General features: G+C 51.6%; 10 protein-coding genes and 1 non-coding gene across 11 annotated transcripts; 6 read left to right on the forward strand and 5 right to left on the reverse strand.

Moving 5' to 3' along the window:
* Nucleotides 1-1,335: 1,335 nt before the first annotated feature.
* EJ05DRAFT_38184 (uncharacterized protein) lies at nt 1,336-2,883 on the reverse strand. Its single transcript, XM_033741236.1, has 2 exons — nt 2,305-2,883; nt 1,336-2,253 (listed from the first exon to the last, which is right to left on the reverse strand). Exons 1-2 carry the CDS (start codon nt 2,778-2,780, stop codon nt 1,386-1,388), a joined length of 1,344 nt encoding a protein of 447 aa, XP_033605870.1. The 5' UTR covers nt 2,781-2,883; the 3' UTR covers nt 1,336-1,385.
* A 267-nt stretch (nt 2,884-3,150) lies between these two features.
* On the forward strand, nt 3,151-5,371 carry EJ05DRAFT_472324 (CAF1-domain-containing protein). Its single transcript, XM_033743161.1, has 2 exons — nt 3,151-3,362; nt 3,481-5,371. The coding sequence occupies exon 2, from the start codon at nt 3,497-3,499 to the stop codon at nt 5,285-5,287; it is 1,791 nt and encodes a 596-aa protein (XP_033605871.1). The 5' UTR covers nt 3,151-3,362; nt 3,481-3,496; the 3' UTR covers nt 5,288-5,371.
* Nucleotides 5,337-6,617, reverse strand: EJ05DRAFT_472327 (uncharacterized protein). Its single transcript, XM_033743162.1, has 2 exons — nt 6,552-6,617; nt 5,337-6,500 (listed from the first exon to the last, which is right to left on the reverse strand). Exons 1-2 carry the CDS (start codon nt 6,559-6,561, stop codon nt 5,422-5,424), a joined length of 1,089 nt encoding a protein of 362 aa, XP_033605872.1. The 5' UTR covers nt 6,562-6,617; the 3' UTR covers nt 5,337-5,421.
* A 114-nt stretch (nt 6,618-6,731) lies between these two features.
* Nucleotides 6,732-8,281, forward strand: EJ05DRAFT_507021 (uncharacterized protein). The gene is made up of 4 exons (XM_033747875.1): nt 6,732-7,031; nt 7,088-7,106; nt 7,173-7,277; nt 7,330-8,281. Exons 1-4 carry the CDS (start codon nt 6,830-6,832, stop codon nt 8,141-8,143), a joined length of 1,140 nt encoding a protein of 379 aa, XP_033605873.1. The 5' UTR covers nt 6,732-6,829; the 3' UTR covers nt 8,144-8,281.
* Nucleotides 8,282-8,341: 60 nt separating this feature from the next.
* EJ05DRAFT_t6 lies at nt 8,342-8,433 on the forward strand. Its single transcript has one exon. It is a non-coding gene; the product is annotated as a tRNA-Phe (tRNA).
* Nucleotides 8,434-8,680: 247 nt separating this feature from the next.
* EJ05DRAFT_472331 (uncharacterized protein) lies at nt 8,681-9,297 on the reverse strand. Its single transcript, XM_033743163.1, has 3 exons — nt 9,183-9,297; nt 8,842-9,122; nt 8,681-8,785 (listed from the first exon to the last, which is right to left on the reverse strand). Exons 1-2 carry the CDS (start codon nt 9,242-9,244, stop codon nt 8,876-8,878), a joined length of 309 nt encoding a protein of 102 aa, XP_033605874.1. The 5' UTR covers nt 9,245-9,297; the 3' UTR covers nt 8,681-8,785; nt 8,842-8,875.
* Nucleotides 9,298-10,593: 1,296 nt separating this feature from the next.
* Nucleotides 10,594-11,159, forward strand: EJ05DRAFT_432765 (histone-fold-containing protein; the record flags this gene model as incomplete). The annotated part of the gene is made up of 2 exons (XM_033741572.1): nt 10,594-10,840; nt 10,894-11,159. 2 exons carry the CDS (start codon nt 10,594-10,596, stop codon nt 11,157-11,159), a joined length of 513 nt encoding a protein of 170 aa, XP_033605875.1.
* Nucleotides 11,160-12,379: 1,220 nt separating this feature from the next.
* EJ05DRAFT_472333 (uncharacterized protein) lies at nt 12,380-13,828 on the forward strand. The gene has a single exon (XM_033743164.1). It carries the CDS (start codon nt 12,587-12,589, stop codon nt 13,568-13,570), a length of 984 nt encoding a protein of 327 aa, XP_033605876.1. The 5' UTR covers nt 12,380-12,586; the 3' UTR covers nt 13,571-13,828.
* A 459-nt stretch (nt 13,829-14,287) lies between these two features.
* Nucleotides 14,288-15,219, reverse strand: EJ05DRAFT_482231 (Isy1-like splicing factor; the record flags this gene model as incomplete). The annotated part of the gene is made up of 3 exons (XM_033745148.1): nt 14,288-14,693; nt 14,788-15,158; nt 15,217-15,219. 3 exons carry the CDS (start codon nt 15,217-15,219, stop codon nt 14,288-14,290), a joined length of 780 nt encoding a protein of 259 aa, XP_033605877.1.
* A 700-nt stretch (nt 15,220-15,919) lies between these two features.
* EJ05DRAFT_482232 (acetyltransferas-like protein) lies at nt 15,920-16,599 on the reverse strand (the record flags this gene model as incomplete). The annotated part of the gene is made up of 2 exons (XM_033745149.1): nt 15,920-16,167; nt 16,224-16,599. The coding sequence occupies 2 exons, from the start codon at nt 16,597-16,599 to the stop codon at nt 15,920-15,922; spliced, it is 624 nt and encodes a 207-aa protein (XP_033605878.1).
* Nucleotides 16,600-17,779: 1,180 nt separating this feature from the next.
* Nucleotides 17,780-20,285, forward strand: EJ05DRAFT_38512 (uncharacterized protein). The gene is made up of 2 exons (XM_033741263.1): nt 17,780-18,137; nt 18,301-20,285. Exons 1-2 carry the CDS (start codon nt 18,044-18,046, stop codon nt 20,088-20,090), a joined length of 1,884 nt encoding a protein of 627 aa, XP_033605879.1. The 5' UTR covers nt 17,780-18,043; the 3' UTR covers nt 20,091-20,285.
* The last annotated feature ends 17 nt before the right edge of the window (nt 20,286-20,302 follow it).

Consider the following 20,302-nt stretch of genomic DNA (forward strand, 5'->3'; position numbering starts at 1 on the left):
CATGAGAGTCCGTAGGGAATAGAATGGAGGGACCATAACTACCTTGGACTCGAAAACACTAGGCATCGTGGTTCTGGACGACGTTTGGCATTATTGGAGCCCATGGCCTACAGCAATGTTTCCAATGATCTTCAAATAGCTCAGAGCAGCATATTTCAGCTGACAAGTTCAAGGTAGGTTCATGATGAGGTTTAGTCAGTGTGAGATCAGGCAGTATATAGTAGACCTATAGTAAGTCTGCGTAGGTATGAGCAAAGACGAAGTTCAAGTCACAACTTTAGGTATATGTGAGTGTTCCGTATATACACGAAGAAATAGATATGAGTGTAGATAAGTGAGCTGGTTTTCTTCTATCGACCAGTAGGAAGTAGGAGGAATGAGGACTGGGCGATAGAAGGCAGAACAAGCCAAGGGTCGCTCAGGGGCCTCACTAGGGATAGGAAAGTGATCTTCAGTGTATAGAGAGAATAGGCGTCGAAACGGGCTTCACCCGTTGGTAAACCAGTAAACCATTCCAAAAGAGTTACTGCACTAAGGGAGCCTGTTGGTTTGATGAGAACAATGGCATGTGATAAATAATTCACGACAGGAGTAATTAGGCCCTAGCCGAGTAATCTGGGCTTAATAGTAGCGGTCATGTTTGAACATGGAGTTTCAGTCTGGACGACTCTAAGTGGTCATCTGATTATATAGAGAGGAGAGATCACCCGCTGTACAGAAACATCGCTCAGTTAAGCCTGGCTCGTTAAAGGAGATATTGAAGGGGAAGAATAGGCTATAGTTATTACTCGGGCCATTAACTATATATCCGTACCAGATACCAGACAATACACGTAAGAAGTTCAGACAGCAGAAAGAAGGCGCACTTGCACAAGAACAGCTCAAGAGTAGCGTAGGAGGGAAGCCAAATGGTACTAGCAGCCAGGTGGAAGTATTGCGTAGGAGGGCTGAGGCGGTATGAAGATCGCAGTGAGATTGTGACAGGAATGGATGATGCTAGAAGCATGAAAATGGAGTCTGCAAGTACTAGAGGCTGGTAGTGTGGATGCTGGCAGAGGTCAAGATGTGGGACATTCCTGTCAACGACCCTCCTGAGCGGATATGACCTCAGGTCTAGCATGACGACGAGGCAAGCTGAGCATTCACCAGCCCTCGAGTGTGTCAGAATTGAAGCACGTCTGTCAGAGCCGGCAAGTAAGAACATAAGAGCTCCTGTAGGCACCACCATGACGGCGACCGGGCGGCTGCTGATCCATGGTGACCCAACGAGCAGATTCAAGCAGTAGTAACACGGACCTATAAAAACCAATATTGAGAAATGTGTGGTAATTCGAGCAGACGTAGACTAATAGCCTCTGTAAACATACATTAATGCCTCTCTGACTTCATATATAGCTAACCTTGACGCCCATCCCAATCGTACGCCGAATCTTGTCCCATGCATTCGCTATCATTCTCTTTAATCTTTCGCGCAAATCTCGTCTCCCAAAAGCCAACGCCAACGCCAGAAAAAACACCATCATACGAATGAGCGCGACTGGATTATTCGTAAGGTCCTGTGTCGATGTGTAAAAAGCAGTTTGCATCGAGCCCATCATCGCTGACGCTCGTTGATAGAAACTGGGCGGCGGCGCAACAGGTTTCCGGGCAGCAGGTCTGGAGACGCGCGAAGGGTTGGGATCAGGTGGTTGGCGGCGCCCATTGGAGGTTGCTGAGCGTTTGGTCTTGTCCGAACTGTCATCGGTGTCTCGGAGGGTGTGTTTGGCTTTGCCCTCGCGCTTCTTCCGTTCCTCTTCCTCTTTCCGAGCTTCCTGCCGCCGTGCCTCGGCCTCGGCCTCGGCCTCCTGGCGTTTTTGCTCGAGCTGCTCCTGCTGCTGACGTTGCAATTCAGCTTCACGGTTTGCAGCATGCTCCCTTTCTTCCTTCAGGCCGTGAAGAGCGATCTGGAAAGCCTCCTTTCGCTCATCGTCTAGAAGTTCGCTCATACCAATGAACTCGCGCGCATAGTCCCATTCATCGTTTCTTGGCAGTATGTGAAGGGTGTATAATTCGAGGAGCTTGAGCTTGGAGTTGAGATCTCGCGGCGTGTTGGTTCCGTTGGTCATAGCATTGGCCGCAGAGTTTCGTCGCCGTGGTGTCAAAGTCGCCATATGTGAAAAGTCGAAAGTCGGTTGTGCGGTAGAGGATAGATAGTTTTCAAGGCGTTGCTGGTTGAGCTTCTGAGAAGGGGAGTGTGTAAGTAGAAGAGTGGCCCTAGGTAAGATCAGTAGATATTCTAACAATTCAAGGTGTCGCTGTTCTCACAAGTTGATCACTACTTCGGCATCGACGTCTCCTTCCGAGCCTCCATAGCCAACCCTAACTACTTCATCCCATACGCTTCCATCGCGACACTTGGCGGCCAATCCTTTCCACCTGACACTTCCAAATGCATGCTTCCCTTCCTCAGGTCCTAGCTCTATGACTGCATTCAGGAATGTCAGGTAGAAACTCCACACCTTGATCCTCGTGCCCCGTGACGCGGCGGCAATGGGTGCCGGAGTCGCGACCGTTCCATGCTCTTCGCTATCACCATTCTCAAACTTCTCCGGGGTGATTATAGGCTCAATGGTAGAGAAAGCTTCGGGAAGACGTCTTGTGAGAAAAAGCTGGGCGGCCTGTCGGTAGGCTTTCGCAATCTGCGAGGCTTGCTGCCGGCTCGATGAAAGCGAGGATATTGAGGATTGTAACAGGCGCGAAGTCGCCAGCGAGTCGTCGTAGGACATATCTATGGCAGGCATGATATGTTTTATCTCATCGCCAGTAGCAATGTGGATTATACAAGAGTCCGTGAAGGCTGGTGGAAGACGCCTGCTGGCTGGGGGTGGTTCGACCGTGCGAGAAGCCGAGGTTCGCGTTTCTGCTTCCAGCTTCACGAAAGCTTTGCTTGTGAAGTCCCTAGACACTATATAGGAACAAGCACCGGGGTTCCGTCATGCTATAGTCCTCATCTCCGCTTTATAAAATGGACAACAAATATAATGCTCGTGGTACTGGCGTTTCTGTGGAGATACATTCGCCGAAATGCAGTTGGTCCGGATTGATGCGTCAGCCTCGCTAATCTAAGGCATCCTACAATTTAATCCACGGATGCCTCAGTCTTCAGGTGTTAATTTGCCTGCCTAGGTTGCTATTCCCGTCGTGTCGCATACAATATTATATGAACAAGTATCGCAGCCGATACTGTAGTCAAAGGACGACGAACAACCATACACACAAAGTTCACTGTGTTGAAAGTGAGTCAACAAGGCGCAAGATACGAAACGCCACTTGTAAGTGATGACACTTAGGTTCTAATAAACTCGCATTTTGTCTGTTGCCGGGTAAGCTACGTATTCATTCCAGACGCTCACTCTATTTCCTCTAAATTACTACTGCCCTTTGCTCTACATTCGGCTGCGCAAGTTCTGACATCTGTCTTGTGGTCTTCCCATGTTCCAGTGGTCCCAAACCAGTCATGGATATCAACCACCTTACCTTTTTGGGTAATTATCTCAAGATCCTGAAGCACATATCAGATTCGCATTTCGTAGCCATAGATCTCGAGCTTTCCGGCGTCTCAGTCAAGACCAAGAACCGCCGGAAGCAAACTCTCCAGGAACGTTACGTTGAGACCAAAGCCGCAGCTGAGCAATATCAGATTCTCCAGGTTGGACTCACATGTGTCGAACAAGTGCAAGACCTTGGACTAGATACATACAAATATGTCGTCCGTCCGTATAACATCCAAATCAGCCCGCTGATAGACGAACGCTTGGATCTAGAGCGCACCTTCGCTTTCTCAAGCTCGGCCGTCGAATTTCTTCTTTCACACAGTTTTGATATGGCCAAGCCCTTCTATTCCGGTGTTCAGTACCTCTCTCGTACCGAGGACGACCTTGCCATGAAGCTTGCCATGGACCGTCTTGACCGAGTTCAGCTCGACGACATCCAACTCAGTCCCTCGGATGTTGATTCGATCGCCTTCTTAGACGCCATCCGCTCCATTGTCGGTGCCTTCGTCAAAAGCGACGACAGAGTTCCATACATTGACATCCTCTCACATGACTCGTTCGCAAAGAAGCAGCCCGAGTTCGGCGAGCTCGGTCAATTCGAGAAGCGTCTCGTCCACCAGCTTGTCCGCGCCGAATTCCCAGGATATATGACGCTTGGCCGGCGATCTTCAGTGCGCGTGCAACGCATTGACGACTCACGTGAGGCATCAATCCGGAAATCTAAGAAGCGCGAGATACGCGATAAGATCGGGCGGCAAACGGGGTTCCGATGGGTCATGGAGGCGTTGGCTGCGGACGGCAACCTACAGAAACTGGATGGGCGGCTGCAACACTTTGCGAAGAACCCTGTCACCGGGGAGTCTGGAGTTGTCGACATTCACGATCTCAATTCGAGATTTCACGACGCACATCAGCGGTTGAAGAAGCGAACGCCGGTTCTGGTTGGGCATAATTGCTTCACGGATATGGTGTATCTGTATCAGTGCTTCTTCGGCAGTCTCCCTGATACCGTGGAAGAGTTTCAGGACGCACTACATGCAGTCTTCCCTTGCATTGTCGACACCAAGTATCTCGCCACGCATGACTGCGGTGATATAAATCCCATTTCGTCCCTCCAAGAGACCGAAGAGAAGTTGCGATTACAGGCATATCCGACACTGGAGACGGACGAATTATTCGGAAAATACTCAAACGCCGACCACGGTGCACTGCTGCACGAGGCAGGCTACGACTCATACCTCACAGCGTTGATCATGGTGCGATTAAGCACACGACTGGACGTGCAGGCAAGCGCAGATAATACGACCAAAGAACCAGAAATCTCAGACCAAACCACCGACCCGAAGCAACCAGACGTAGAGCTCTTTGCCGTCAAGTCCACCAAACAACAACACAAAACACAGGCTTCCAGTTCGAGGGCCACGCTACCATCATCAGCACAATCCTCGGCATCTACGCCTCTTACCAATAGCAAATGCATGCCACCTTTCGCGGACTCGTTCTGGCAGACATACGGCAACAAGCTCCGCGTCTTCGGCACTGCGGAAGGATTGTGTGAGGTTGGGCCCTGGGAGCAAGAACCGCTTACCAGTGGCAGTGAGGATCAATGGGGTGCGGGCGGAGTCAGCCTTGATGAGACTGCTGAGTGGAAGCCGGACGACAGCGGGAAGGACGACGATGAGGCGTTTGCAGAGGACATGAGCAAGGTGTGGAACACGGTGCAAAGAAAGACAAAGGGAAGGAGAAAGGCTTAGGATCGGGGTCAGGAAGACATCGTCTCGTTATTGATACAGACATATGTTATACCAGCCACTTCGCATGCCCAGATAGCGCCCAACGCGTCGCTGTAATCATAATAACTTACAAGCACCACATCACCCAACAGATTCTAACACTGAAACACAACCCCCTCCTTCTTGACTACATTCTTCCCACCCCCCGCAAAACCCGTGCCCTCAGTGTTCATCTCCACCAAGCCAGGCCTTATCTTCTCCTTATTCTTTTTCCCCTCTTCTCTCCCCTCTTTGCTCTTCTTCTCCTTCCGTCCACTTAAATCCGCCTCACACGTATAACATCTTACTTCTCCAACCTTTGCTTCGATATCATGCACATCAATCTTTTTCTCTTTATTCATGAATTTCCCCGCACATGGCTTACATACCACATGTCCACACGGTACCGCAAGCACTGCCTTGCTCGCATTGCTCAGCGTCCGCATACATGCGGGACAAGACCGCTCTGCTCCCTTCGCGCCTTCCTTTTCTTGTGTGTGGAAGCTGACCGTCACGAGTGTTTTGAGGGAGAGTACGTGCGGCGCATCTGCGGGCGAACTGGGACATATCGGGGCACGCTTGACCGCGGCTTGCGCGGAGGCGTGTGCTTTGGGGAGCTGTGAGGGGAGCCAGAAGCTCGGCATGTGTTTCGTAGAGCTGCGGGCGCGGTCGTCAAGGGCCAGGCGCGCCGCCTTGCGGTCGTCAGCGGCGACGCGGAGGAGTTCGGCCTCGTCGATTTCGAATTTGCGCTTTGTGCTTGTGGACGAGGGCGCGTTCTTATTGTCACGCGCGACATCAGCTCTCCTCTCGTGCTGCCGCTCGACTGTAGATCTGTCGCCTTTCTGTTCCAATCCCCTCTGTACGTCCTCGAACCGCCTCACGCTTTCCAGCCGTGCTGCTTCATCGTCCTCCTTCTCGAGCTCCTCCTCTAGGGCGCGCCTCTCTTCGCCTGCTCTCTCTACTCTCTTGATCTCCTTTCGCTGCGCGAGCAGATTACTTATCGCGCATTCGCGGCAGAAGAGATCGCCGCGTGAGGCACATGCTACCGGGTCGACCGCCGGTAGAAGGCAGAGATGGCAGCTGCCAAAGGGGAGAAAGGAGGTCGAGGAGAGGTGTTGGGATTGTGAGCCCCATGACGAGGTCAATTGGGAGCGCTCGTGCGCGGTAAAGAAGGCAAGGGATGTGTTGCGTTTGCCTGTGGCATGTTAGTTGAGAGGATGAATTGAAAACGAGAAGATGCACTTACTATGCGCCATGACGGCCGAGTCTTGGAAGTGCGGTTTTGAAAGCACGATCTAGCCAGGCGATGTATTTTGACGAAGTTTAAGTCGCGTCATCCACGCCTGAGGCATCTCCGCATCATCACTCCCGAGCCCGCCACGATCCAGGATCACCAATCAGAGCGCGTCAAGCACGCATCTGGTAGACCTGCTTGCGACCGTTGGAATCCTACGTAATTCCCCATCTCTCCCTCTCTCTTCCTTTCCGCTTACTTACCTACTCGAATTCAATGCATTATATCTAATGACCTCCACGGACGAGCCCCCAGTAGCTCCCAGCCTGCCTTGGCGCGCGAGCTCAATTGCCACCGTTGGCACGATTGGCGCAATCTGTCGCGCATTTCTGTATGGACTCAGTTACACCGAGTCGCCAGGCCTAGAGAGGTTCCTGGGGGTGCTGGACGAGAGGAGGGATATAGAAGGGAGGAAGAGAGGGTTGATCACAGGTACGGCGCTGTGCACAAAGTATGGTATAGAAATGGTAGCTAATGGAATCTCGTAGTTTCAAACCATGTTTCTGTGTATGTGGCTAGGCGTCTGCTGCGCGAGCAAGAGATGGGGGAGTGATTACTGATGCTGGGGACTAGGTTGGACGATCCGATGATATGGGGTGTACTGCCTATGCGCTACCTGTTGAACCCTAACATGTCGCGCTGGAGTCTAGGCTCCTACGATCTATGTTTTCAGAACAAGTACGTCTCTCTTCTACCAGACCCCTCAGTCGTCTATCACTCACAGATACAGAGTAACATCCACATTCTTCACTCTCGGCCAGGTCCTCCCCACCCACCGCTCCGCCCACTCTTCTCACGGCGGCCTGTTCCAACCGACCATAACTCAAGCAATCCGCCTTCTCTCCGCTGGACCATATCACAAAAAACTCTCCCAAGCTCCGCCAGACTCACCTGCGTCAAAACCCTCCATATCCCTACTTAGCCCGGACATTGTTGACCCCTTCACTTCTGCCGCGCTTACGTACACCACAACGGGCCACGACACATTCCCTGCCCCCTCAGCCTACCTCTCCCGACGACACAGCTGGATCCACATCTTTCCCGAAGGCAAGATCCACCAGAAAGAAGACCTGACGATGCGATATTTCAAATGGGGCGTGGCACGGCTCATACTGGAGAGCGAGCCGTGTCCAGACCTGGTTGCGCTGTGGATCGACGGGCCGCAGTGGGCAATGCACGAGGAGAGAGAGTTTCCGCGCTTTGTGCCGCGGCCAGGGAAGAACATTAGCGTTGCGTTCGGGGACAAAGTAGATATGGACGGGGTGTTTGGGGATTTGAGGGAGAAATGGAAAACATTGAAGGGGAGGAATGGAGGTGAGGGGTTGTTCATGGGGGAATTGAACGAAGAATTGAAGTTTGGGCGGGAGGCTGTGGAGTTGAGAGAGGAGTGTACGATGAGGGTGAGGAAGGAGGTGTTGAAAGTGAGACGGCAGATGGGGTGGCCGGATGAAGATCCAAAGTCGAGCTTGGTAGAGACGTGGCGGCTGGAAGGGGCGAAGGAGGAGGGACGGATGGAAGACGGTAGTATTGTGAAAGATATGTAGTAGTAAGGTGGAAGGCAGAATGTTGGTCTGATTCAGTATGATATCTGCGTCACGAGTAAACATGTAACTAAGGTGGGGCTCAACAGGCACCTCAGGTCGATACTAGACTCGAAGCATCTGATTGGCCACTCCATCGCTTTCCGTTGTTGACTGCTCAGCCAACATAGACCACTTGCGGAGCAAGATTTCTCAATCGTTGCGGGGATAGCTCAGTTGGGAGAGCGTCAGACTGAAGTAGCACTTCAGCCTCAAATATCTGAAGGTCACCGGTTCAATCCCGGTTCACCGCATTCTCCTTTTGCGATTGTGCTGGTCTTTTTGTTACTACTAATAGTAGTTTTAAGACTGAAAAGATAGCGCTCGGGCTGTGTGGGCTACAAGGATGAAATTTTCGTGCAGTGGATTCGCTATTTTCGAGATACCACATTGGGATGTGGGTAGGTGGGGGTGGTGGAGATATTACATAAGCGAGCTTTATCCCGTCACCTGCAAGCCCAGGTCAGTCATTACCTAGGTATTTCACTACCTACCTGGGCACGCGTTGTGAGAACGCGAAGTAACGCGTCACATTATTGGGCTGCACGTGAAAATCCAGCCAAGCAGTGCCCAGAGTAAGTTATGTTATGTGTCTGCGCCCGAAAAGTAAGTTAGCATCGTCGCGCAAGAAAAGTGAATGCAGAAATGTGCTTATGAGAAAGGACAGTATGTTCAGATTAGATCAAGTTAACTCGTTCACGGACGGACGAGCGTGCTCGATGGAAAGCAATACACGCTATCCTGCAGAAGGGGAACCAGAGCGCCAGACACGAATAGTATCAGGCTGATCGGCTTCACGCAACTGCGGACGGCAAAGGCTTGCTTCCACGGCGGGCAGCAGACACGTCCACATGCGCAGATCGATGATTCGATGACGCAGTCTCCCAACTCATGGTGTATCATCATGACAAGGCTGGCGTGGGAAGGGAGTAGTAGCTTACCAGTGAGTAGGTATAGCAAGGTATGATGTGGTCCGCTTCGCTGACAGGTGGGTGGCGAGCAGTGCACTTTTTCAGAGCCGCGCCGACGTACAGGGCAGAAGACGCGTTCGTCACAAGTGAACATAGCCAAAGTCAAGTTCAAATGAGTGAGGAGGAAAAAGACGCTTCAGCACTTCGATGTATGTCGTAGGCGCGTCGCGATCAGATGTAATGAAAGCTAATTAAGTAATTATTCAGGACCAGTCACCAGCCCGTGATTGATTGTTAGCGTGCGGCAGTTTCTTCACCTCCCACTCAGGCAAGCAAGGCAGGCAGGCGCGAACGAAAGGGCCAGAAAGCGGATCCAGGGGCTGGGCTTAGCTGGGCTGGGTGGACCAAACACGCCCAACACGCCAAACACGTCAAAGATCAAAAGAATTTAAGGAGCCAGTCCGCCGCTCTCGGCCGCTCCCCCTCCCCTCCGTCCACTTTCCATGTTTTTTCTGCCTGAGGAGTTGCCCCTCTTTCTCTCTCTTTCTCGCTCCTCGCTTCGAGCACCTGACACTCACCTGACACCTGACTGACACCTGACACCTTACCCTTGTCTTATGTCAGCTGCTGCCTCAGGTTATTGCTATCCGATACCTACCTGTATACCGACCTACCTAGCTAATATCTGATATCCGGTATTAGTTGTCCGATATCCCGTCCCGTCCTGGTTCCTACAGCTACCCTCCGCTGCTGCAACTATAGCGTTAGCTATAGTACCTTTAGTTGCAGCTGCCGGTACAGCGTACAGCGTACAGCTATAGCTACATCATCCCTAGCTTCAGTACAGCTATAGGCCCGGGTACTATATACTATACTGCACTATACTGTAGCTTGTCTTCCCAATTCTGGCCGCAAGACCACCTGTACCACCGGTTGTTTGTACCCATCTCGACTTCGCTGGACGGCCCGCTTCCCGAGCTGCAACACGCCCGTAGCCAGCAGTGGACACCCCACAAACACACGCTATACGACTATCACCACCAACCAGAAATTCGCCTGCATCCGTAGTGCTGTAGCTCCTTGTATAAGCCAGTCTCGGTGTCGGTGTGTCGGTGTGTCGCTGCACTGATACTTGATCGATCAGCAAATCAACACGTCTGCTCGCTTCCCTGGCCGGCCCCACTGCCCGCCAAACCTGCTACTAGTGTGCCTGTGCTGTCCTTCACTGGACAGGGACAGGTACCAGGCCTGCCTCCCCCCCAAAATAGCTCTTAAATAATGGACAGCTCTACCGGCAATCCTTCTTTCGCTCCCGAATCCCCCGACCTCACAAACTTCTACCAAGACGCTCCCGAGCCTGTTCCTGTGCCTCAGCAGCAGTACTATCGTGGCTCAATCTCTCACGCTCCTCCTTATACTCCAGGTTCACTCATTACCAACCAGCCTTACCTCCCAGACCAATCCAACAGCTACGCCTTTCCACAACTGCAATCCCCCGGCACCATGCCTCCTCAGACTCGAGGGAGGAGGGTACAGTATGAAGAAGATGACTATACACCAGAGTCCCCGCCAGAGCCTGCACACGACTACAGCAGCTTCCCGCCTGACGGCAATAGCGACAGCTCCGCGAATACAAACGCCGACTTGGGCATAATCGTGAAGACCAAGTTTCCTGTCGCAAGAATCAAGAGAATCATGCAAGCCGACGAGGATGTCGGCAAGGTCGCCCAGGTCACACCTGTAGCAGTCTGTTCGTTGCAACATCCCTAACATTTCCGAGGAACTCTGCTAACGTCTTCTCAGCGAAAGCCCTGGAGCTCTTCATGATCAACCTTGTAACAAAAGCTGCCTCCGAAGCCCGATCACGCGGCCAGAAACGCGTCACGCCTGCTCATTTGAAGCAAGCCATCACGTCCGACACGCAGTTCGACTTTCTCGAGGACGTCGTCAAGAAGATTGCCGATGCGCCCGCTGCTACTGAGAAAATGGACGAAGATGAGAGTGGTGAGCCCAAGAAGCGCAAGGGCGCAGGCCGGAGAAAGAAAAAAGAAGACAGCGAGGAGCTCTGAGTTCCTCCTGCCATAATCATGACTTGTATTGACATTTAGATAGCGCTGTCGTCGCCTGCTGAATAGCCTCCCCAGAAGAAATCTGTCTCCATAGATGTGCAAGCTGGGCGCTTTGTAAGCAGCATCTAGCATTAGTACGTGGGACGAGCAAGGAAGAGAGTAGCATCACAATCTCGCTACAACAACATGGCGAGAACAGCGTTGAAAAGAGCGTACACGTCTCTCGAAGACGAGTCGTTCATGTGTCAAGAGAGTAGTTGGGGACAAAGGCCAAAGGAAAACATGCGATGAAGCATCTGGCAAAGGCACGCTTTTTGGGATCTGAGGAGGCAGACGAACACCCAGGTGTTACTCTTCGAGCATCGCCGCTCATACTGGAATCCTGGGTCTCCTCCACGTCCAAGAGATCTCACGTTCTAGATCAAGTTAATGCGCATCTCAACGGACGGAAACTTGAAACTGAAATCTGGAGGAAACACAAAAAGCACACCCGGAAGAATCTTTTCTCATCGTAGGCCCTCAAAGCATCTCTGGTGGTATAAAAAAGCCCGCAGAGCTCGCTGAGGACAAAGAACTGTAACAACGCCAGGTATGACGTTATATGAGCTTGATATGCATACCACAAGCGACACAGCATATAATAAAACAGCGCCAGCAGTACCATACTCCATAACACGAGGATTTTATGTTCATACACACCTAAATTTTCTCTCTTAAAGTGGATCCATGATTGTTGACGTGATCTGCTTGGTTCTAGATAGCCCTGTTCATGCTAAAATCATCGCATTTTTGTATTTCTGATACTTTCGCATATGCCTTATCGCGTTCGATGGTCAGCGTTTGAGGCTGTACAGCTCGTAGGTTCTGTGTCCCGTCGGCCTATCACGGCATCTACGTGTCTGTGTAGTGGGAACGTTTGAATATCAAGTAATTTTGAGCTTGTGCGAGCGCGTAGGTGTATTCAGGTCGCGTGTAGAGTGTGCATGTTGGATGTACAGTTACCAAAGCAAGAAGTATAAGGTGGCTTTTTATTCTCTGGTTACGCCGGGACACTACTATAGTATTCCATCTACCAAGATCCCCAACTAGTGACCCACGCTTCGACTCTTCTGATGTGAGTGGCTGACGGTATTACCTAGACACCAAGATCGGGGCGCGTGAGTAAGCGCCACGAGTCCCGATTAGGCAATAAAATAATTTGAGACATCCTCCGCCAACGAAATCGACATCTTCCAACCACCTGAGACTGTAAAGTCACGCGTCTATCACTTCCTACACGCGTCACTCGAGCTCTCCTAGCTCTCTGTCATCTCAAAGACACTGAAGACTACCCTCCCTTCTCCTTGTGATCCTTGACCACGAAGTTCCTCTCCTCAACATCCTCGACAACCTCATCCTCTCCTAACATCGCCTCCTCTACCACCACGATGTCGAAAGTCACGCTCGCCGTCATCGCAGCAGCTTCCGCCGCCGCAGGCGCAGGCGTCACAGCAGCCCTTTTTTCAACCCCATCTTCCAAACGCGACCAAACACCCACAACGACCACAACCACAACAACCACGACCGGCGCTCCAGCACCCTCTCCGATACCCATGCCTACCGGCGCCCTTCCACACCCAGTCGACCCAAACGGCATCTTCAAATACGGCTTCCCTGGGCCCGTCGCCGACCTCCGCCCGGCCGCCTCCCTAACCTCCTCCTTCGACCGCCGCACCCGCAATCCGCACTGGGTCGCCGAACACATCACCCCACACTCCCTCTCTCTCCACAACGCTGACCGCAAACACTCCGTCTTCGCCGAAGACACCAGCATCCCGTCGCCCTTCCGCGGCATGCTCAAGGACTACTTCCGCTCCGGCTACGACCGCGGCCACCAGGTCCCGGCCGCCGACGCCAAATGGTCCCAGCAAGCCATGGACGATACCTTCCTCCTCTCAAACATGTGCCCCCAGGTCGGCGAGGGCTTCAATCGCGACTACTGGGCCCATTTCGAGGACTTTTGCCGTCGCCTTACGACGCGCTATCCGTCGGTGCGAATTGTTACTGGCCCGCTGTACTTGCCTAGGCGCGACCCGGTAGACGGCAAGTGGCGCGTCTCATACGAGGTCATCGGTAGCCCGCCCAATATTGCCGTGCCCACACATTTCTACAAGGTTATCTTCGCCGAGGACGGTGCGGGCGCGGTCAATAAAGTCGCCGTCGGCGCGTTTGTACTGCCGAATGCGCATATTGATAATTCCCGCCCGTTGCAGGATTTTGAGGTCGATGTCGCGGTTGTGGAGCGCGCGAGTGGGCTGGAGTTTGGGAAGAGTCTGCCGCTGGAGAGTAGGCGGCGCTTGTGTCAGGACGTGCAGTGTAGTTTGATTGTCAAGGAGTATAAGGAGCGGCAGAAGAGCTTTGCGAAGAAGTAGGGGTTAGTGTGTATTATGGTATAGTGAATGAGAGGTGCAGGAGTGGGTTAGATGAGGAGGGTGTGAGAGAGCATTGCAGCGGCGTTCTTGCGTGCATGTGTGTCTCCGTGTGTATATATGTGTGCGTTATGTTCGAATGGTCACTGCTCGACTGGTAATATACCATGTATTGCATTGCATATGAAAGGGACAACACTACTTTGGGCATCATACACACAGATAAACAAAGCTAATCCCCTGCACCCCCCAGTATAATAATCATAACAATACAGTACGGCGCCGTGATTGACCAGCAACAACGGCGCCCCCCTGCACAAGTAAATCTCATTCGTATGATGTGGGTCCAGGATCAAGAATCCAGGATCCAAACTCCACAGTCCAGCTGCTCTATGTACATACCGCATACCACATACTCCAGACTAAAAGAGACAAAGAAAATTACGATGCAGTAGTAGTGGTAGTAGTGGTAGTAGTGATAGTACAACAAAACAGTAAAAGAAGAGGGGGTATACCATATATGCTTCTCACTCGCGTGCTGCTTTAAATCACAGCACCCCCTGAGCTCATATCCACCACACATGCATGCATGCCCTTTCAGCATCTCTCGCCCACTGAAATCTCATGTCATGCAAAGAATTCTTACAATCTGCCTGCATAATCCGCGTCGCCTCCTCCTCCTCCTCCTCCTCCTCCTCCTCCTCCTGTTCATCATTTAACTTAGCCCAACTTATCAAGTAGTCTGCGTCTGCGCCTTTCTACCAACTCTTCCTGCACTTGATCTAGATCCGGCAGATTCCATCCGATCCCATCTCCGGCATCACCGGGTAGTTCCACCCACTCTGCATCCACACCTTTCCGCTTCCTCGCGCTACTGCTGCTAGGCGTGCTATTGTGCTCTGCATCTGCGTCGCGCATCAGTCGTCTGTATGCCTCGTCTTCTTTCTTCGCCTCGTACGCGAGCAGGGTGCCGTCTTCTTCGTCGAGGTTGTAGCCGTAGTATGAGGCGTCTGTGAGGCGGGAGAGTGTGGCACGCGAGTGGTCGTGTTTATGCGAGGTCGGGGGTGCGGCGGCGGCGGCGAAGAGTTCGGCGACGCCGGGGAGGGTGCGAGCGCGGCCGAAGTAGCTGTTGTTCCTGTTAGATATTACGCTAGTGTATATAGGCGAGAGGAGAGTGGTGTATTCTAGTTATGAAGGTGGAGAGAGGAGAGCAAACATACCGATACCCCTTTTCACCACCCACAACCTCGCGGCCCTCCTCGTCCAGCACCCGCCCGCCACGCATGTAGTTTGGCCCGCCCAGGTTACGGATCTGAATTTCCCACATGTGCTTCTCGCGCATGAGCTTGTTGATCTCGTCGTTGAGGTCGCGGATCTGGTAGTCGCTCAGGCTGTCCTCCTGAATCTTGGACACCTTGCGGCTGATCTCCTTGAGCACCTGGCCACGCCACTTCTCCGCCACTGGGATCTTGTCAATTGTGGTGATAGCTTTCGGCCGTCGTGTGCGGTTGATGTCGAGGATGCCCAGGTCCGCAGCTTGCTGGGCGCGGAACCGGAAGAGCATGGACTGCGCTTTTTCTGAATTGCGGGCCTGTAGAATGGGTTAGTGGTTGGGGGAGGGGAGGGTGGAGATTGGGCGCCGGACGAACCATGGTTGCGGAGAAGAGGAGTGTAGATTATGTATGGTTAAGGTGTTGGATGTGAGGTTAGAGAGTTTGCACGGCGCCGGGCGTGATATGGTAGTATTGGAGATGGGAGGTTGATAGTCGTGAACTATGTGTCGCATGCGCGTTGGGCGAAAAGTCGCGTCATGTGCCTGCGGAGCGGGACGCGTTTCGGAGCGGTCGAGTGTACTGCTGGACCTCGTTTTCGCCTTACACCTGGAAGGAGTCATATCTCGGGCGGAGTTCACATAGTTCTCCCGCACTGCTGAGTCAATATAGTCATGCATAGACAGAGTCAAGAAGTGCTCAGATCCCTGCAGACTGGTATAGAGTGAGTACGGCTTAGGATACCTACCTAAACAATCGTCGTCGTTGATGCCATCTTGAGATGAGCTTCAAGTCGACTCTGGGATAATTACTCAATGCAAAGAAATTGCCCGACGAACTGTTCGCCACTGTAGATTCTATTGATAAACTATCTTACCGACTGCCTGGAAGCTCAAGAGTAAGGTGGTCAATGGTAGCATACTACTGACTCAGGGCCGAACTGTCAGTCATGTCACATCGTTGTCGTCCACGCTATACATGACGATGTCGGGCTTGACCGATGCACCTACGCGAGAATCTCGTTTCCAATAATACCCTTCGTTCAGCATTTCCAAGCTATTCGCTTCCAGGCTCATGCTGGTTATTCTCTCTTCTCTAGCGCCTTTCTCCGCATGCATAGATTCGCATATTGGCCGTGGCCCTTGATGTCAACCTCTACCTTCCCCACTTCTTCGAATCCATATTTCTGATAGAGTCCCACGCTCACCGGGCTTGCCTCCAGATAGGCCTCCACACCCTCCTCATCTGCGCTTCGAACACCAGCGTCCATCAATATGGACCCTGCCCCTCGCTTCTGATGCACGGGACTTGTTGCTAGGATCTCAAGGTCTACACATCGCATTAGCACACATGACTAGGGTACCAAAAAGAAGTTAGCTACATACAATAATGCCCTCGGGATCCCATGACACGCTCATGCTCCTTTGCCAATCCTGTGAAGAACCTCGTCGCCAGCTCGCTATCACCGTCCTGCGGCCATTCTGGCAAGGTCATATCAATGCCCTTCCCATGTGGGCGGTTCCATTTTGCCCAGGCGACGATCTGTCCATCTTCTGGGAGAGAAGGGTCGACTACCTTCAAGAAGAGGGAGTTTGGATCTTGAATCTCGTCATTGAGCATGGCGGCCCACCATGATTGGACCGAGGTAGAAGAAGGAGGAAAGGCGACGAGTGCAAGGGGGTTGGTGAAGGACGTAAAGTATATGTCGAGTAGAATGGGTATATCAGCGGGTGTGGCTGGCAGAACTGCGAGGCTGTTCATTATGGTGTAGAAGATTCCTCCAAGTTCGATTGCTAAGGTGCGAAATGAATACCAGTTGTGGAATGGTTCTTGCTACTGCCCTATAATAGCGTAATAACCAGTAAACTGTATATTAAACAATTAGCCACTAATCTGCAGTTTTATCTTGCTTAATCAGTGTCTTTAGGTATACCCGGCCAAGAATTGCTGGGTATAGCTAGCTACAAACACTCGGAGAATTACTCGTCGTGCTTACACATGCCGAGGTATTATCTCAGGCTTCTTAGTTCGGCGTAGTGTGAGAGCTGACAGTTATATGCGCGCAGTGATGCAGTCTCTACATCGATCAGCAACGACATACACAATTCTATAAAACAAGAGCTCGAAGGAGTCGCCGAAGAGACCCATTCATTCTGTCGAGAATGTAGACTCGTAGACTAGGAAGACTCAATAGGAATATCCAAGGGGTCTCTTGGAAATGTCACAGAGCAGCCTTCAAACCCCCTGACGTGAAGCTTACATGAGGCAGAATGGGATGTATGACAGGGCTGAAGACCTAGCATTCTTTGCAGTTGTTATAGGGTTCGTAGAAATAGTGTAACGTGTGAAAGTCGAGAGCCCGGAGCAAGGGACATGACATTGCCTTGTCGTTGTTGTTTCAGCCTTGACAGCGGATACCTGGTCTGGGACGATGACTGACTTCTCACTAGTGCCTAACATGGCTAGCGGTTTTTGCTGTGAACGACCTCCGAATGCCAAGGTATTACGACTTTAACCCATCTTCCCTGCTCCATCTCTTGAACGACTTCATCCGTCACACGCTTCCGAGGACTACTACGTCACGCAAGCTGTGCTAAATGCATCAGTTTCACACACTCATTCCTCAAATATCTCAAATGAGTATGATTCCAAGATTCCGTGTTGCCTTTCGCTGTAGTCACAGTTGCAAGACAAGGAGTTGTCAGCGAAAGTTCTACGGTCATTATTCACTCAATGAAAACATTCACTGACTAGCATGACACCATGGGTCTCTTTGCGGCTGTTCCTGCCTTCCAGTGTCTTCCAAACCGATTTGAAAGAGGTCAGATGAAGCTTCAGCCATGCGCAGACTGGCGCCAGGGACCCTCTTCTCCACCAGGGCAAACCTGGATATCAACACCGTTGAACTGTCTCGTACTACACTTCTTCTTAGTATTCTAATCCCTCGCGTGAAGACAAAGTAGCCTGATGGTTCCCAGGGCGAGGATGTTGAGTGTATAAGGTATCTTCTTCATTCTTCCCAAGACACCCGCAGTCCATCTTGCAGCCTTTCATTTTGCTTTCAAATTTCCTACCGTTCTCAGTCACGTCTAAGAGTCCGTGCATTCTGTTGTTTGTATATTTTGATGGTTAGAGAAGCCGCTTGCGTGCTAGCAGCAACTCACTTCGTTTGTTGTTGTTGTGATACACGCAAATCGACATTGTTATGCTGGAAACGGAAAATTTGCTATGGTCCAGCCAGTCACACATTGACATTGATGTCGATAGCCGATCAGTTTCCCGAAGTTTCTCGCCGTTGTGTGAGTCTTGTCTTTTCCCATCCCTCCACCGGCGCGAGGTGCATTTCCAGTCGCGTTGTCAACATCCATGTACTACGAGTCCCCCCATTCCTGACGTTGCTCACTGCATGCGTTGAAGCTACCGAATGCGGGACGTCATCTAACATCTCTTCCGTCTTTTAAGATACCTGTCTTGCTCGGATTCATGCCGCCATCATTCAGTCTCCTTCACGCAAACAAACATTGTTCGATCCCACTATGTACTCTTTCCAAAGGCCTTACGGGCCGTCACCAGTGCCCTTCTATCATCATTACGTTCCGCAAAATCCGCAATATGCCCCTCAGCACAGGCTTCGATCTTCGTCTTCCTTCCCGGTTGCCCCTCAGACTATCCCTAAGTCACCGCCGAACTATGTCAATCGCGAGCAACATCCTGTACCGAAAGGTCCCCCGGTACGCAGATATATGCAGCCTATGAACAAGCACGATGGGTTGTCTCTTGTTGCTCATTGCTTTGGGCTCAAAGATGCCTCTTACATGAACATTCCCAGGGATGTGGTCTTCGTTGCACACGACTTCGAAGCATACACTCCAGCACATTCTGGCAAGCGGCCGGTTACAGAAGCTGGTGTTGCTTTCTTTGACACACGAACCATCAATCGTGTTGGCGACCCTGGACAGAATGGCGAGAATTGGCTGGCCCAGATTATGGCAGCACATCTTCGCGTGGAGGATCGAGGTCATCTTATCAACCGCCACTGGGCTCAATCCTGTGGGCATCAGTTCGACTTTGGTCACAGCCAATGGGTCCCTATTGAGGACATGAAAACCCTCCTCGATCGTACTGTTTGCATTCCGGATAAAGGTCCAGATGTCCCTATATCAGCACGCGACATGAGCAGCAAACCTGCCAGCGACCCTGACCTCCGCAACCGCAACGTCGTTCTGGTCAGCCACGCATTCCACAACGATGACGGATACATGAAGACTCCAGATATAAACTTCGATTATAGTGCTTATGGTACCGTGGTCGGTATCGTCGATACGCAGGTCATGGGCTCACGCCAGGGCTTTGAGGGAATGCGTTTTCCAGCACTGAAGCGACTGTGCGGGAACTTCAATATTGATCTACTTCATCCCCACAATGCAGGAAATGATGCCGCCTACACTATGATCAGTCTGGTTCTCCTTGGTCTTGAGTATGCTCATCTTCGAGGTTATCGCTTCGGCCGTGGTCCGACTAACGCAGCTCCGGCTGTTGCTGAGCTGATGTACAGGCTCAAGGAGGACTATATCCGATACTGGCTCACCAACCCGCCAAAACCAGGTTATAGATGCCAGATTTGTGGTCGCAAGAATTCACATGCTGCGGAAGAGTGTGAGCTTCATATCAAGTGTGAAGATTGTGGATGCCATGGCCATCGTAAAGATCGTTGCCAGCCAGACTGGATGAAGAACGCGAAGTTAGGCTACGGTAATCCCACAACTTTCGCCAGTGAGGCGGATCGCATCAAGCATGATTTTGCAGCCAGAGTACGAGAGGCAGCGCTCGCAGCAAACGCTCCTATTCCTCTGGCGACAAACGGCCATTCAGCAGATGTTATCGATAAAGCCTTTCCACTACTCCCTGGAAACACGGAATCCTCCTCTAGCGGTAGCGTTGGATGCTCGACCGACAAAGAAGATATTAGTGACATTTCCAGCGATGTCTCGATGCACGCAATGTCAACTGCATCCAGTTCTCCCCCAAAAGGGCCAGCCAAAGACAGAGCTCGCACGAACGGACAGCACGGCGCCTCAAGTAGTGAAATGCAGTACGTGGACCGTGTACAATACCGACAACCAAGGATCTTTGCGGCAGGCCATTGTATTGTCTCATCCAAAAGCAGCTCTGATCCTTTATCTGCCATTGATATCAATGGAAGGAGAGGGAAGAAGAATTGGACGAAACTGGAGCTGAATTTCGCGAGCTGATCAGTTCCCATGTACTGGATCGAAACGATTCCCTATTGACTTTTTCCCTCTTACCGCTCGCCCGAGACTGGTTTTGGATTTTCATGATGTTGGCATTGTTGATCGTAGCTGTCTGGGATATTGTTTGGGTGTCAGCAATTAAAATCCAAAGAACATTTTAGTTTATGGGACTAAGGTATGGGATTGGAGTTGTTTGAGTATGATGTCTCTTT

Source organism: Pseudovirgaria hyperparasitica (genome assembly GCF_010093815.1).
Source record: "Pseudovirgaria hyperparasitica strain CBS 121739 unplaced genomic scaffold EJ05scaffold_1, whole genome shotgun sequence".
In the NCBI taxonomy this organism is placed as follows: domain Eukaryota; kingdom Fungi; phylum Ascomycota; class Dothideomycetes; order Acrospermales; family Acrospermaceae; genus Pseudovirgaria; species Pseudovirgaria hyperparasitica.